The 17,348-nt window shown below is 40.7% G+C and overlaps 1 protein-coding gene across 2 annotated transcripts in view; it reads left to right on the plus strand.

Moving 5' to 3' along the window:
* Positions 1–17,348, plus strand: part of LOC123977765 (heparan sulfate glucosamine 3-O-sulfotransferase 5) — a 48,624-nt gene extending 31,276 nt beyond the window's left edge. The window contains exons 1-3 of one of the 2 annotated variants that reach the window (XM_046060721.1): positions 12,483–12,543; positions 13,781–13,922; positions 15,465–17,348. In XM_046060721.1, coding sequence (XP_045916677.1) covers positions 13,816–13,922; positions 15,465–16,395 — 1,038 coding nt within the window. In that variant the 5' untranslated portion in view covers positions 12,483–12,543; positions 13,781–13,815 and the 3' untranslated portion in view covers positions 16,396–17,348. Of the gene's footprint in view, positions 1–12,482; positions 12,544–13,780; positions 13,923–15,464 lie in introns of those variants that run through there. The other variant, XM_046060722.1, reaches the window with a different exon arrangement.

Here is a 17,348-nt window from a genome sequence, read left to right on the forward strand (position 1 = left end):
AAGTAAAGCATCCATTGGATTTTGCTGTCAGTAGAAGAAACAGTTATCTGTGTGGGTGGTAGAATTTCCAGTTTGAGTGCTAATAGTACTGCACAAGGTCTATCAAAACAGCACACCGTGCCTAGACCACAGTGTGGAAGTGTGGTGATGTTTCTGAACTTGTCACTCTGAGTAAATTAGATTTCCCCTGGATATCTGGATATAGATGTTTTCAGCTGGCTGAAAGTGAGTGTTTGGAAGGATGCCCATTATTGTGGCCTCTCCTGCCTGTACACGGTGAGGAGAGGCAGCAGTGCCCAGCATGGGGAACAACACATCAGGGTAATAGAAGAAAATCAGATAAACTGAGGCTACAGAGGCAAGCTGCTGCAGGGATTGCTCGGAATTGAGCACAGACACCACAGGCGTGTTTGGAGGCCCTGGCAAGACCGCCCGCCTGTCTGTCTGTCAGCCTGTAGGGCCAGAATCAGGCACCAACAGACTCCCTGCTCCACCCAGAGCTGCAGGAAACAGAGTCCAACAGGGAGCTGGTTGGTTGCTAGGACATCAGCATCTCCTCTGGGGGGAGGGGGTGATGGTTCAGCAGCTGTTAGGGGCACACAGCTGCTCCGGAGACCTCTCGGCTAGCAGGTGTTTGTACCTGATGTGATTCAGGATTCTCCCAGAGGTGGAGAGAGCGGAGAGCCCCTCCCATCACACACACACACACACACACACACACACACACACACACAAACACAAACAAATAAACACACATCCTCTCCAGCAAAATAACAGATGCCCTCAGCTAACACACCCCATTAGTGCACTTAACTCTAAAGCTAAAAACAGGCCTTCTTATTTAATCTTATTAGTTGTCACCATGTATACAGTGATTCAGGCTGATGTGAAAAGATGTGACGTGAAGCACACAATCACATTAGGCTCAAAATAGATGGTCACAAGCCTGGCAAAGGATGAAATCTGACACTTGTTATTTAGGCTTGAGCGGTGTTAATAGATTACTTTCGAAGTTCTTTATTTCCTAAGCTGCCTCTTGTAAAAATAAGAGACAAAATCCCTGTTAACTGTAACAATACTAACATTGTGCTAGATGCAGAACAGAAAATGTACCTTGGTGGAATCATTTGAAATCACAGTAAGCACGACTTTGCGGCAGTTCAAGTCGAGATGCCAGACCTGATTTTATTCAAGTCAGCTGTTAGCCAAAAAAGCTAAAGGTAGAACGGAGAAAGAGGGAGAAAGGTGTTCTTTGCACAGCTGAAAGTATTGCCATTATTGTGAGTTTGTAAGTCTAAGGTGCAAAGAACATTGTCAACAAGCATCGGCTAAAGCACCACAGCAATGTGAAACTTGTAGAAAGAAACTCTAGCGCTGACCGGGAGGCCGCTACTGCCAGTGATACATGCATGAGAGTGACGTTAAGATATGAATACTGCTCTTATAATACATGTGCAAAAAACCATTAGTTCAAAAGTCAGGAGTGACTTGCTTTGTTTTTTTTTATTTCAGCTGAATGAGCAGCAAATGTTTATATGGGCCCCCTACTTGTGAGAGATAGATAATGGACCTATATGACTGCCAGGTGTGAACATGTGACTATGACATGGCTCTGTGCTACCGGAAAGCTCCATTTCAAAGCCTCGTCACTGAGTATGTAGTTTGCTGTTTTCTAAGGCACCTGCATCACTGATTTCCTGCACTGCAGTAGCTACATCAGTAAGCACTTTTCTTACTGTTCGTAACTGCTTCTGTCTTCAGTTTACCTTCTTAGTGTATTTACATGATGCTGTTGTGCAAGTGCTTTTGTGGTTACTACTCAACCCTTGCCTATTTTGAGAATGTTTTATTCCCTTTTGGCATGTGCTCAAAAGCTGAGAGTAAAGTGGAGAGAATATCACGATGACAGTATAATGTTTGAAGCGATATGTGTACTCAGCTGTATGTTTTCAGAGCTCTTAAAAGGATATCTCTTGTCATTCATCTGGACCTCAAAGGGTCTTTGTCTTTGTGTTTGTCTCAGCGTGTAAGGTGTCTGAATGTGTGTGTGTACATCTGTGTTAGTAGTTCAGCCTTCAAATGGGAGTAAGTGCCCACTACACAAGAGGACCTTGAGATAAAAACAAAAAAGCACAAACCGTGTGGGGATATCTCCTCCTGTTTGTCTCCCGGCTCAAAGTTTATGATTGTTGTCTTATTTGGTGTTTGAAGGTCACACAGCGGTCGAGAATAAAGCCAGCTTTTCCACAACATTCACTCCTTGAGTTGTATTCCTCTGCTGCCAGAGACACACTCGCAGGCACGGGTTGTTAGACTTAGCACTCAGTCACTTGTGTTTAGGGACAAAAACGAGGTTCATTCTGGGATTACATGAGAGGTCAGCTGCTCTCACAGCTGCAGAGACTGCAGAGTGCTAATCAGGTTTGGGATTTCTGATAAGTGTCTGTTTACTGAGAAACTGCAGTACACTAGCAAGAAGGGCGTGGGTTCAAATCTCAGTTGCCCCGGCCTTTCTGTGTGGAGTTTGCATGTCTCCCCGTGTCTCCGTGGCTTCTCTCCGGGTGCTCCGGCTTCCTCCCACCATCCAAAGACATGCAGGTTAGGTTAATTGGTGTCCCTAAATTGTCCTTAGGTGTGAGTGTGGGCGTGCGTGATTGTTAGTCTATGTGTGGATTGGCGACCTGTCCAGGGTGTACCCCGCCTTTCCCCGATGTCAGCTGGGATTGGCTTCAGCCACCTGCGACCCTGTACGCAGGATAAGCGGTTGACGATGAATGGATGGATGGATTTTCCCAGATGGAAGCCCTGATGCTGGGCAAATGTTTTCAAAGCTGTGCTGAAGTTGTCTGTTTTCTGCTGGACAGCTAATTAAGTTGCAAATTTAGCAATTCAAATGTAAACTGTTGTTTGATAACTTTAGCTAGAAGCTGGCTGATGTGTTTTCTCCTGTCAATGTTGTTAAATATATAGTTGGCTTAATTTCATGTAACATTATTCTCCAGTACTGTATTTGGCTTTGCTACCTGGACAGAAAAATGTGACTGTTAAGTTCAAAAGACAAACAGCTGATGAATATTATTGCCAATAAAACTATACAGCATGGAAGCTCAGATCAGCCAGCTAAACTTCACATTTTACTGCCCTGGTGAAAAATTAATTTATTTCTTTTACTGCTAATGGGATATAACAACAGGACTGTGTGCCTATCAAGTGACCAATGATGCTTATACTTTCAGAATTTGCATAAAAAAAACTTATTTGTTTGTAGGATATTGCTTCGCTACTGTGCACACAAATGTGTAATTTGATAATTCACATTGTAAATGCCCATTAAAAACATTGCACCGTTTTATCACTTGCTGAAATAAAATTGTGGCTATAAATACTACTTTGTGTTTCTGTTGTATTTCCAACAAAATAAAAAAGACATTTTGGTAAGATTTGCATGCTTATCTAATTGAACAAAGTGGAGAGGAGCCTTGATCCTCAGCTGACAATGCATTTGTAAACTTGAAACAGTGAGGCTTACATTGTCCTCTTATCTGTCAGTGGTCATACTTGATGCACTAGATGTGACAGTTTTTGAGATGTTCTTTGCTTTGCTTTGCTAGTCCAGATGAGCCAACCCTCCCAACATGTAACAAAATGCATGACTACAGAACAGTAAAAATATATATTACAGGAGTATGAGACATCATGTAGCACTTCATTTATCGATGTGGCTGTTGTTTGTCAGATACAGGAAGTCTACCATGGTGAAAGTGATGAGTTCAGGTCGATAATACTATAAGAAGTATATAAGCAGACATATCAGAGATACATATCTAAATGCATATGCACAATATTTCTTACCTAGATTCTTCTTGTAAAATCAACAGTGGCAGATGAAAAGAGGATGCCAGAGTAGAGTGAAGACAAAGGGATCAGTAGCAACGGGTGATAAATAATGGAGGTGTTATATCACAAAATGGACGCCTGGTTTAGACGAATGGAGTAGAGGTCAGTGGAGGGCGGAGCTCTAAGCTGAACAGCAGAATCATTCCCTTGTGCATAAGCAAAGATCAATAACAATAATAAAGCACATAGTGGTGAATTATTCATCAGTGCTCTGCCCTCTCTCTGTCTCTCCCCCCCCCCCCCTCTTCTGCCTCAAAATGTCCCCAGCTGATTGAACTCCAGCAGTTAGAGCTACAGTACACTGCCGCAGCTGTCTGTCTCCGCAAAACTTTGGAGAAATTATTTTCACTTACAAAGAGCCAAATGCATATTATTAACTTTGTTTCTTCTTACATGTAAATGCTTTTTGATGAATGAAGAACTTCATCTTTGATCGCAGACAGTCTTTGGCGTGTGCACCAGTTCTGTCAGAGGATACAATGTGTAAGGCTGTGTGAAGTAGACTGCAGCGACTGCCATTCATAGTCGCTCCCCGCCTCTCTCCGCGACTAAAGGATGAGGAGTTGATCAGTCAGCTGAATGCGCTGTCCCCAGAAATATCGGGAATTCAAATAGTTTAAGCAAAATGCACATATTTTTCATCTTGGGTCTTACTGTCATAATTCTATCTACTATTTTTATTGGTCATGATAACATTGTGGTCACCACCGCTGTTGTAGATCTTAGGGAAAAGTGAACACTGAGTCTGACTGAGTGAACTAGACAGGAAGTAGTGGAATAGCTACTGTAGCTCACTGTATATGCATCGCTGGATGGACCGTACTACCTGCTGTATACATGCACACAAGCCGCTTTGTTTAAGAGTGAGTCAAAATTTCACTGCAGCTAGTGTGTTTTGCAAGTCCAAGGAAATTTAGTCATTTGATCTTGAGTCATTTGTCATTTTTTATTTGTCCTTCACTTTCTCTTTTATGTAAGTGAAAGTTGATATACTATGCTACTGTAAAAATACTGCATTTAAAATGGTACTTAAATTATTTATTTATTTAAAAGGGACCGTGCATATTAATGGCCATCTTAGCCTTACAGCAATGTAAATATGCCAGAATTAGACTGAAGGCTATTTTACATCTGCAGTCTCCCGGCACGTCGTCACAAAGTACTAGGTAACAGAGCTAAACATTAAATTAGATATATGATACAACACAATTTAAGAGACAACACAATTTACAACATCATATAATATAAGACACCACAGTTTTTTAGACAGGGTTATGTAATTTAAAGTGCTATTTAGTGCAGTAAAGTGTTGCATCTAGTTCGGTTAACACACCCATACCCACACAATACAACGGTAAGTAGTACAGAAGTATTGCAAAATGTTGTCAGTGCAGACAGATAAGCCTCATGAGGCTTTATTGTCTATTATATGGTATATTATTAGATTATTTTGCTCATTCAAGCAGGGTTTTGCTGAAGACATGTGGATGCGGAGGCTTTTTTGGAAGGCACCTCTGGTAAAGATGACTACAAGGTTCAAGGTACATGTATTTGTCATTCTACAACAAAGGGCTGCACAATGAATCCAGTTAGAATTAAATGGGTCAATATTAGAACTATTTTCATCCCTTGGACATGAAAATATTCACACAGAAAGTCCCCGTCCATCTGTCAGGATATTTCATGCTCCTGCTACCATTAATAAAGCAGCAGCCCGCAGAGGGAAAGTAACAGTTTAAAGCCTCAGTGAAGTATGTGAAGCGTAAATGGTCATTTGATCATAGATCTGGGCCCAATATGGCACCAGTCCCCACAAAGTTTTTCCTATCACACCCACAAGCTGGTGCCACTGTTGATGTCCTCATGACTGACTCCCCAGGCCCCACACTTCATGTGTGTGTTTTACTAGAGGCTGGTATTCTGTAGGGTATGCTGGTCCTCTTTGCCATTCCAACAACAGTGTTTTCAGTGATTCAGTGAATTAAAACAATAGAAAAAGAACTTTTAGTGGTCTATTTTTACCAGTGCCCTTGTGATAAAAATGAGAATGGGGCAGTGCAGATTATTAGCGCGATACAGCAAGTTCCTTAATAACGAAACAGGTTTTTGTGCATAGCCACTTTTTTATCAAGCTCATATATCCCACATTCCACTAGTTGGAAACTAATTAGAGTAATCAGTTCTGTAAACAGCAAGGCTTTTCAGTGTTTTAATTACACACACAAAGGCCAGTCAGCATTTCTCTAATCGCTTAGTGTTTTGCTCTAAGTGTTTCTGCTGCGCTCATCCTCATCCCATTAGCCCAGAAGGCTGCGAGCTCCTGTATGACTGATCGTTCATGACACACGTCATTCAAAACAGTGTGTATGGGGAGGGGGGGGGGCAGCAAATTACCTGCTTTTCATTTCATCCCTGCTTTGCGTGTAGTAAACATCTGGGAATGCAGGGTGATCTGAGACAGGTATAGAGGTCAGTGGCTGAGATGAGAGAAAATGAAACAAATTACTACAGAGGGTGATCTCTGTTGTGGACTAGAATATTAAAGCGTTCGGAGAGGCATTGGCATTGAGCCCTACAATGCACTCAAAGTCACTGTTAGTGACTTCCAACTGGTAGGGTATAACAAAAAAAAAACAGTGTCTGTCCAATCTGTCCACAGATTTGATGATTCTACATTGTTAATTGTTACCCACTAATTTCTTGTTTAGTGCCATCATTAGGTCAAAATTTCCACTTAAACATGGCATTCTGAAAATTCATGGCATTCCTTTCCTGAATCATCACAAATATTCTTACTTGAACTTTCCACAAGTAAGTATAGTATAAAACTCTAAAAGGGATTGCCAGGATATTCATGGTTCACAGAGGATTATCCCTGAAAAACAGTATATGCAGAAAGCTTCTGTTCTTTTTTTGTTTTATTGTTTGTTCTGGTCTAATTGGAAGATCAGTGGTGATCCCCTACTCCTCCAGTCTGCATATCGACGTGTCCTTGGGCAAGATACTGATCCCCAAATCTCTACCGATGGCTGGTCTATCAATGTGTGTAAGTGTGTACGAGCTATTAGTTTCTTTCATCTGGTGAGCAGTTGACACCTGACATGGCAATTTCTGTCATCAGTGTATGAATGTGTGTGAATGTGACTTGTAGTTTAAGGTACTTTGAGTGGTCAGAAGACTAGAAAGGCGCTATACACTTACAGTCCATTTACCGTTTTAAAACCTGGTTTCTGTGTGGACATGCAAAAACAGAGCCTTTGGAAAGCAATGAAGTCAACACCTCCGTATTGTTGCTTTGTGTAATGAGCATGCACCTGAAGCAACAACAACAATGGCAAATGCCTGTTTGAGTGTTTATAATAGTTTTTGTAGAGATATTTTGTAAAACGAAGGATGAGTGGACAGAATTTTTCATTTTAAAAGGAGGAGGGGAATATCTATATAGTTGCAGACAAGGTCTGAGACTGTAGCAACATATGTATAGTATGTATCTGTTTAGAACAGAGCAACGCTGCCTATCATAGCTCTCTTGCAAATCCCCCACACTCAGCTCCCCCTGCAGTGCTTTAAAGAAGAAGAAGAGAAATGTTCTCAATACAGTGAGAAACCTTTGAAGTGCTACTTGATTTTTTCTGGTCAGACACCCTATGCCCGTCTAGAGTTACTGACAGCAAACTCTAATCTAAAGCATCTCCAGACACATTTTGTTTTCCTTGCTGAGGATGTCTGTGCTCACTCCATCGTGTCTACCAACTCTGAAAAAGATCGTCACCATTTTGTTTTCTATCTCCCTGCTTCCCTCTGGTTGTTCGATCAAAACATTCCTCTGTCTCAAAGTCCTACAAGGAGCAAACAGTGGAGTTTTTTTAGGTCACGCTATGAGAATCTGCTTTATAGACAAGATAAATAACTTCTACACTTTTCTTTGAGGAGTGATCTTACCTAGCAGGAGCAGAGTTGTCATTTCAAAAGTGAGCTACATGAGCCATTTTACCAGTAAGATTAGAAACTAATAGAGGGAAAGGGGATTTTTTATTTTCTCTAAAGGATACAATTCTTGCTAACTGTATGGTGCAGTCAAAATGCACAGATAAACTCAACCAGAAATCCTTGGCCACTGTAAATTCTCTTAGTTCTGTAAACAAAAGTTGACGCTTTGGCCCAGTGCGTAGTTTACGAAAATAACATAATAATCCATATTTGAGCAGTCATCCTCTCATGCTCACAGCCTGGCACAGCTGTTCTGGTTGTAGCTCCTTGACAGGTCAAACAGTTAAGGTCTGTGTATGCATATAAATAAGTCATAAAGAATATGCACCAAGTGGTACTCTCTATTTATTAGTACATCAGAGTAGTTTCTGGCGAGATGCTTTCTGCTATGAAAGCTCATAGAAGTTCAATGGGAATTCTGTCGATAGCCTCCAAAAGAGACTTCATTTCAGTGACTTTGACCAAGACTCTGTAACTTCTCCTGAGCAGTAGTCACTGAGGCTACTCTTTTAAGACTGATCCTCAGTATCTATACAGTACAACCAAATATATTAAGTGGTCTGTACTTGTATAGCGCCTTTCCGACCACTGAAAGTGATTCACACTCTGGTGCCAAATGCTTCTCAGAAACAAAACTAACACATTCACAGACCGCAATCTGGGGTTCTGTATCTTGGGGGAGCCAGGGATTAAACCACCAACCCTCTGATTAGTGGACGACGACACTAACCCTAAGCCATAGCTACCCCTCACTGTTTGTTTGACGCTAATGTTAACTAGCATTACTAATAGAGAAAATATCTATCTACATTATTTTGTGTGATGACAGATTATACAGGTGCATCTCAAAACATTTGAATATAATATTTTTCACATAATTTATGTAAAAAAGTGAAACTTTCATATATTAAAGTGAAATATTTTGTCGTTTTAATCTTGATGATTACTGCTTACAGCTCATGGAAATCAAATATCTATATCTCAAAACTATTAGAATATTAGAATAAAGAATATCTAATACAGAAATCTAGGTCTTCTGAAAAGTGGAAATGTTCTGGAAAAAGGTTAATTTATGCACTTTATCAGTACTTGGTCGGGTCTCTTTTTGCACAATTTACTGCATCACAGTGACATGACATGGGGATATGGAAGCCCAGGTTGCTTTGATAGCAGCATTCAGCTCGTCTGTATTGTCGGTTTGGTGTCTCTCATTTTACTCTTGACAACCGTATAGATTCTCTGACCAACCAAGCACAGTAACACCATGGTCAGCAAACCATTCACTAGTGGCTTTAGCACTGTGTGCAGGTGCTGGAAAAAGAAATCAGCATCTCCATAAAGCTCGTCAGCAGATGGAAGCATGAAGTGCTCTAAAATCTCCTGGGAGACGCTGCACTGACTCTGGACTGAGACAACACACGTACCTTCATCTGGAAAGAGGACCACCTCAATGGTCCAGTTCTTTTCCCCCTGAGCCCCGGGTAAGACGCTTCTGACGTTGTCTCTGGTTCAGGAGTGGCTTAAAACTAACAATGCGACACTTGTAGCTCATTTCCTGGACCCGTTTGTACCTGGTGACTCTTGATGCTCTGACTCCAGACTCAGTCCACTCCTCGTGAAGTTCCCTTAAGTTCATGAATCAACTTTGTTTGACAATCCTCTCAAGGCCGTGGTCATCCCTGTGGCTTGTGCACTTTTTCCTACCACCTTCCAGTCAACTTTCCATGAATATGCTTTGATCCAGCACTCTGTGAACAGCCAGCCCTTTCAGCAATGACCTTCTGTAGCTTACCCTCCTTGTGGAGGGTGTCAATGAGTGTCTTCTGGCCAAGTCTACTCCATGATTGTGGTTGTGTTTACTGAACCAGACTGAGAGATTAAAGGCTCTTATAAGGTCCACATTTAATTCTTTATTCTAATATTCTAAAATTTTGAGATATAGATTCTTGATTTCCGTGAGCTCTAAGCCATAATCATCAAGATTAAAACAAAAAAGCCTGAAATATTTTATTTTGTATGTAATGAATGTCCTTTGTATACCTCTGTCAGAAATCAAAGAACCATCGTTTCAAATATTACTATGATTGTCCAGTGGTAAATCTGCCAGTTTTCATTGTGAACTACTTATGTACAGCGCTAGATTGGTTGAAAACTTGACAGACATAGAAACAGAGCTTATGCCGTGTTCATGCCATATTAACATTACACTGTAATGTGTTACATGTAAATAGCGTTCACATCAACAGTCACATTTTTCTGAATGCTCTGATATATCCAGCTTAATAGCAAGATAGCGCGTAATAGCAAGAAAGTGCCTGAAAAACCCCAAAACCTGGATGCCTAATGTTAGTCTGTTGTTCAAGGTAATTAAACCCAGCTTTAATGAATATACTGTTTTATTGTCAGTGCACCATATTTTGAACCCACACACGGCCAAATCTATAATCATACAACCGTATTGAGTTACAAGGGTGACTGCTAATGGGTGACTTTTTTTTTGTATCTCACAAATATTTTTCGTGGATCCTTCCTGGGTGAGTTGGAGGGAATGCATGACGCTCCCTGCACCCAAAAGTAACCAAATAGATAGCTAGTATTGGACAAAGTAAAAACCTTTAAGTGACTCTTAAACCTTGGCCCCCTGACCTCCCTTCACTCGTGAGGAAACCAGCCCAGTTTACAATGTCCTCTCCTATGTTACTGCGAAAGTTACTTTTGACAATTTGAACTCTGAAACAAAAATAAGACACTAATTTAGTCCAGCCAATGCAAAGAGGGAGTGAAAGTTATCATCAGAACAAACAAACTAATTTCTTTAGCAACATCCATCATCGCACAAGCTGTGTGTGTGAGCAGAATATGACAGCCACCAACAAAATTTAACAAGCACACACAGCACATACATAGCCACCATCAGCAACATGTGCATATTAATCTTTAACATTAACTTAAAAGGTTTAGGTGAGGCAATGAGGTTGCAGGATCAAGGACAGATTCCAGATAGCAGGATACGTTTACCAGCGGCTTGAAAGCAGGGCAATGAGGCTCCCCCTCCCTCACAAACAGACCCTAAGCAGGTGTATTGAATTAAGCATGGGTGCATTCTATGGCTTGGGTATTAAATGTGTTCATTTTACAACATTTTTTTTATTTTTACACAACCTTGCTTTAAATCGAACACGTAAAACAAATTCTGGATAATAATAAATTTATTTGTCTCCCATGTTTTACTATTACAGTTCCTGTTTTGGAACAAATGGCACACTCTCAAAGACAGGTGGATTACTTTGTTATCATATGGTCAGATTATATGGTGTCTCAGAGTACTGAACAGACTCTATTTCCATTGGAAACAAATGGATTTATAGCTCCAACTTGTTTGAGAGACACAGGCTGTAATGAAAAACATTTCTTTTCTAAATGGGATTCCACAAACACAGGGCTGGCCCCTGGCTAACTGGCTTTACTCTTCTGCTTTGTCAGACTGATGCAATTGCAAGTACTCTGCTGGACTCCCTTCAGAAGTCACCACAAGGCAATATGAGTGAAATGTTTTCCTGTCAGGCTGGGGTCAAAACCTCTCTACTTGTTTATGAGATGCTCTAGAGGATCTGCTCTTTTGGTAATGGTAGGCCATTTCAAAGGCTGGATTAGAGTGCAGTTGGCCCTTTTGTAATAGTGCTACGGTTCTGGATATGGATATGCTTTAATGTGATTTACCCAGTCACGTTGTTGTAAGCTTGCAGATGCAGGAAGGGCTCAGGTATCGATCTGCAAAAAACTAAAGAGAAACCTTTTTTATTAATTACAGTGAGACAAACATTTCTGTGCTCCATCTGAAAGGATGCAGTGCCCTCTTTTGGATAAGAGATGAAGTCTCTCATTTTCTTTGAAGGTCAAAAGATCCAAATTCATCAACATATTGTAACCATTCACACGCTTTCTTATCTGTACATGTTGTCTGAAGATTTATAGAGATGGAGATTTTGATGTCCATCCCCAACTAGCACATATACTGTTGGACACTACAGTGGATAGAAAAAGTCTACACATCCCTGTTAAAATACCAGGTGATGTAAAATAATGAGACAAAGATAAATCATGTCAGAACTTTTTCCACCTTTAATGTGACCTATAATGTGAACAATTCAATAGAAAAACAAATTGAAATGTTCGAGGGGGAAAAATAAAAACCTTACAATAACCTGGTTGCATAAGTGTGCACACCCTCTTATAACTGGGGATGTGGCTGTGTTCAGAATTAACCAATCACATTCAAACTCAGGTTAACTAGAAGTCATTACACACCTGCCATCATTTAAAGTGACTCTGATTAATCACAAATAAAGTTCAGCTGTGAAGGATTTTCCTGATATTTTCTTAGTTGCATCTCTGAGCAAAAGCCACGGTCCGCAGAGAGATCTCACTGTTGAAAGACATAAGTCAGGAGACGGGTACAAAAGAATTTCCAAAGTATTAGATATACCATGGAACACAGTGAAGACAGTCATCATCAAGTGGAGAAAATATGGCACAACTGTGACTTTACCAAGAACTGGACGGCCCTCCAAAATTGATGAAAAGACGTAAAGAAAAGTGGTCAGGGAGGCTTCCAAGAGGCCTACAGCACCATTAAAGGAACTGCAGGGATTTCTGGCAAGTACTGGCTGTGTGGTACATGTGACAACTATCTCCCGTATTCTTCATATGAATGGGCTATGGGGTAGGGTGGCAGGACGGAAGCCTTTTCTTACAAAGAAAAACATCCAAGCACGGCTGAAGTTTGCAAAAACAAACCCCCAAAAGCATGTGGGAAAATGTGTTATGGTCTGATGAAACCAAGGTAGAACCTTTTGGCCATAATTCTAAAAAAAAAAAAAAAAAACACTGCACATCACCCAAGGAACAGCATACCCACAGTGAAGCATGGTGGTGGCAGCATCATGCTTTGGGGCTGTTTTTCTTCAGCTGGAACCGGGGCCTTTAGTCAGGGTGGAGGGAATTATGAACAGTTCCAAATACCAGGCAATTTTGGCACAAAACCTTCAGGCGTCAGTTAGAAAGATGAAGAGGAAGTTCACCTTTCAGCACGACAACGACCCAAAGCACACATCCTAATCCACAAAAGCATGGCTTCACCAGAAGAAGATTAATGTTTTGGAATGGCCCAGCCAGAGCCCAGACCTGAATCCAATTGAACATCTGTGGGGTGATCTGAAGAGGGCTGTGCACAGGCGACATTCTCGCAATCTGACAGATTTGGAGTGCTTTTGCAAAGAAGAGTGGGCAAATATTGCCACGTCAAGATGTGCCATGCTAATACTCTCCTACCCTACTGTAATAAAATCAAAAGGTGCTTCAACAAAGTAGTAGTCTAAGGGTGTGCACACTTGTGCAACCAGGTTATTTGAGGGTTTTTATTTTTCATTTTCCCCCCTCAAAGATTTCAATTTGTTTTTCTATTGAACTGTTCACATTATAGGTCACATTAAAGGTGGAAAAAGTTCTGACATGATTTATCTTTGTCTCATTATTTTACATCATGAGAACCAAGCATTTTAACAGGGGTGTGTAGACTTTTTCTATCCACTGTATTTGGACCAGTCAAACCAAAACGCTATTTTGCGGCCATACTTCATATTACACATTCCTGTCTCAAAGCACGTCTGTACATTAGATCAAATCTGACTCTTAAGTTGGCATAAATAAATAAATGTTACAAAGTGGTGGTTGGTGCGAGAGCATTTCCTCTAATGGCACTGAAGCACTTTTCAGGCGTGTGTGAGTGGGGCTTAATCACTTGTAAGACTTGATTGAGTGTGTGTTAATAAACATTAGGCTGTCTCTCTTCCCCTGGTGATTAGTGGTTTATGTGCTGTTCTGCTCTGTGCAGGCTGAAGACGCAGTCCTGAAGATTGATGGAGGGCCATGCTATTCAAACAGCAGGCATTGCTGAGACAGAAGCTCTTCGTTCTGGGCAGCCTTGCTATCGGAAGTGTCCTCTATCTTGTGGCCAGGGTTGGGACCTTGGATAGGTAAGTCATCACTATCACATTGCACTACTTTTAGCTAGAGCGGTGGTTTGCCCCACCCCTTATGCTGGAGTCCGGATGCTTGAACTTTTTTCAGCTTCTAAAGGGGGGAAATTTGAAAAACACTGTTTTAAAGTAACCTTTTGTAATGATCTATCATATCTTTTTTTAAATTCACACTCTATTTTACTGATATAACAGTTTCAGTGAATAAATGTAGGCAATCATTCGCTTCATGAAGTTGTGGTACTTCATACAAGAACTTGGCAGTTCTTAGGACAAAAAGTGATGTGTTTACAGTTTTGGCAGCCACGGGTCTAAAGACGTTTTTGTCTTTAGACAAAATGAAGCCTTTCAGGCAGTGTGTCCTCTGAGACATGTACCTCAAAACAGGTGAAAAAGCTTAGTGGACAGAGTGGAACAACTTTATAGATTAAAATAATTTTAGTTTTCTTTTGTAAGTTTTTGGTTCAAGCAGTAGTTCAACATTTTGGATAATAAGGTCGATTGATACCCCTCTGATGTCTGTATGTTCTGCTCCTCATATGTTTTGTTACGTGGAGTTACTACTTCCAGAATTTTTGTATACATCATACTTACTATATAATGCATTATAATTACCATTTTATTTGAAGAGCCAAATCCTGAGGGGGAAATTTATTAACTATATAGTGCCCTCAGAAATTCCACAATGGAACAAAAGTAGTTTCCATGGTACAGACTTTCTGCTAACATTTTAAAGATAACGGTATAAATAGATTTACTGTTGCATTACACAACACCTGTCGATGATGCGATGATGGAAAATGATACTGAATCAATAAGTCTCTAAAAAAGCTCAATGTACTGCTCACTGTAGAGTTAACTCCTGAGTGTTTACTGTCCATATAGGAAGAGTGAATGAGTGGGTAAGGGAGTGATTTTAGACAGATCTTTGGTCATGTTCTTTACAAAAAAAACTCAGTTAGGGTACATGGTCCCCTTCTAAATTACTAAGTCCCTTTTGTCTGATATTAAATCCCAATAGTCTTTTTTTTAAACAAGTGATATAAATCTGGTCCTTCCAAGCAATTTGAAGAAGTTAAACAATTTTCACCAAAAGTCTTTGGTTGAAATAATCTTACTTCAGGTTTTTCCCTTGTTTTGACAAAACATACTTTCAAGTTTCAATAATTTTTTATTAAATAATTTTTATAAATTTTTAAAATTAAAGTGCATGTCAGGTGTATTTTTGTGCAAAGAAAATTAACTTCCTATGCAATCAGGAGTGCGTTGTTGGCATGGACAGTAACAGCTGTTGAGGCTGAACAGGCAAAGCACCACCTGCAGAAAATCAGCTTGATTATCATTTACAAGGCAAAATGTGTGTTTAGTACTTTCTGAGTATTTAGCACTGAAATGGTAAATACTAAATCAAAAAGGAATATTTGCACTAGTAGTTTCACCAGCCATAGAGCTTGTTTGAAATGAAGTTATGGATTCTTGTAATGCATAATAGTTAAGTTAAGACTGAGGATGTCTTTTTTTTCTTTTCATCTCTTTTAGGTTACAACCCATTTGCCCCCTTGAGAGCAGAGTGCCCCCTCCTGAGCCAGAGCAAATCCCTCTCCGTACCCTGCAGTTTAAGCGTGGCCTGCTCCATGAACTTCGCAAGGGCAATGCCACCAAAGAGCAAATCCGCCTGCACAACCTGGTCCAGCAACTGCCTCGGGCCATCATCATCGGGGTGCGCAAGGGGGGCACCCGCGCCCTGCTGGAGATGCTCAACCTGCATCCGGCAGTTGTCAAGGCCTCGCAGGAGATCCACTTCTTTGACAATGACCAAAACTACGCCCGAGGCATCGACTGGTACAGGGAGAAAATGCCCTTCTCCTTCCCTCATCAGATTACCATTGAGAAGAGCCCGGCCTACTTCATCACAGAGGAGGTCCCTGAACGCATTTTCAAGATGAACTCCTCCATCAAGCTGCTGATCATAGTCCGGGAGCCCACCACCAGAGCTGTGTCCGACTACACGCAAGTGCTGGAGGGCAAGGAGCGCAAAAACAAGACGTACCACAAGTTTGAGAAGCTGGCCATCGACTCGAACACTTGCGAGGTGAACACAAAGTACAAAGCGGTGCGAACCAGCATCTACACTAAACACTTGGAGCGCTGGCTGAAGTACTTCCCCGCAGAGCAGTTCCACATCGTGGACGGGGACCGCCTCATCACGGATCCGCTGCCGGAGCTGCAGCTCGTCGAGCGCTTCCTCAACCTCCCCTCAAGGATCAGCCAGTATAACCTGTACTTCAACGCCACCAGGGGATTTTACTGTCTGCGATTCAACATTGTCTTCAACAAGTGCCTGGCAGGCAGCAAGGGCCGCATCCATCCAGAGGTGGACCCGTCGGTGGTGACTAAACTGCAGAAGTTCTTTCACCCCTTCAATCAGAAGTTTTACCAGATCACTGGTCGGACATTCAGCTGGCCATGATCAGCTTATCCAATGAGATTGCTTGGATTGATATTTAATTTTTTTTTTAAACACAAAGCCACCATGTCTCAAAGATAGTAATAGCACTTTGATTGCATTTAATACAAGAATGACAGTGTGACCAAATATAAAAAGAACTTGATGTGTGAGAATAAAACAAAACAGTTTGATGATTTGACTAAGAGGTTCAATTTAAAGCACTTGACCCTGCAGATAATTCACTTGTCTGTCATTGTTCCCCAAAGAGGGGAAAAAAGGACTGAACTGTGTGATTAACTAAAGAGATTATTTTTGTTGCTCTTTAAAAGACTATCAAACACTGACATTCATGCTGTTAAGATAAGCTTTAAGTGTGATGCTTTTTTCATGATTAAACACTTAAAAGATGACAAAATGACATTTGATAAACAGTTTTTCATTTGTTCCCCATCATTTTTGTTTATTTGACCAAAACTGCATGTGCAATCAAGATGCCATTATAACGTTGTACACTCTAGTATTAGTTGTCTTCTGTTGTCAGTTCATGTTGTCTTTAACCACATTTTATTTTTAATTCAAGCTGCGATAATTCCATTAGATGGTTACCTCTTTTAATTCTCAACAGAATACCCATTCTAAAGAGCAGAACAAAATGAGGATAGCTACTCAGAATAAGATCTAATGATTCAAACTTGATTCAAGCCATGCCCAAAACCTTCAAAGCATTTAAGACTCAAGCTTGTGTTTTTAATGTAAGTATGATGTTTCCTCCCCCTACAGCGCTTCCATGGGTTTGGGAAATACCAGGCAAAAAAAGCTATGGTGGAGGAAAAAAAGTTGTCCTCTGATGATTCTTGTCAAACTGACTGTTTATTCTGTGATGATTAGCAAAATGTGTCTGTTTCTGTGCAAATATTCATTCTGTGTCATAAGTGTGTTGTTAAAAAAGGTGATATTAAAATAATGTGAACATT

This window comes from Micropterus dolomieu, linkage group LG10, assembly GCF_021292245.1.
Source record: "Micropterus dolomieu isolate WLL.071019.BEF.003 ecotype Adirondacks linkage group LG10, ASM2129224v1, whole genome shotgun sequence".
NCBI lineage: Eukaryota > Metazoa > Chordata > Actinopteri > Centrarchiformes > Centrarchidae > Micropterus > Micropterus dolomieu.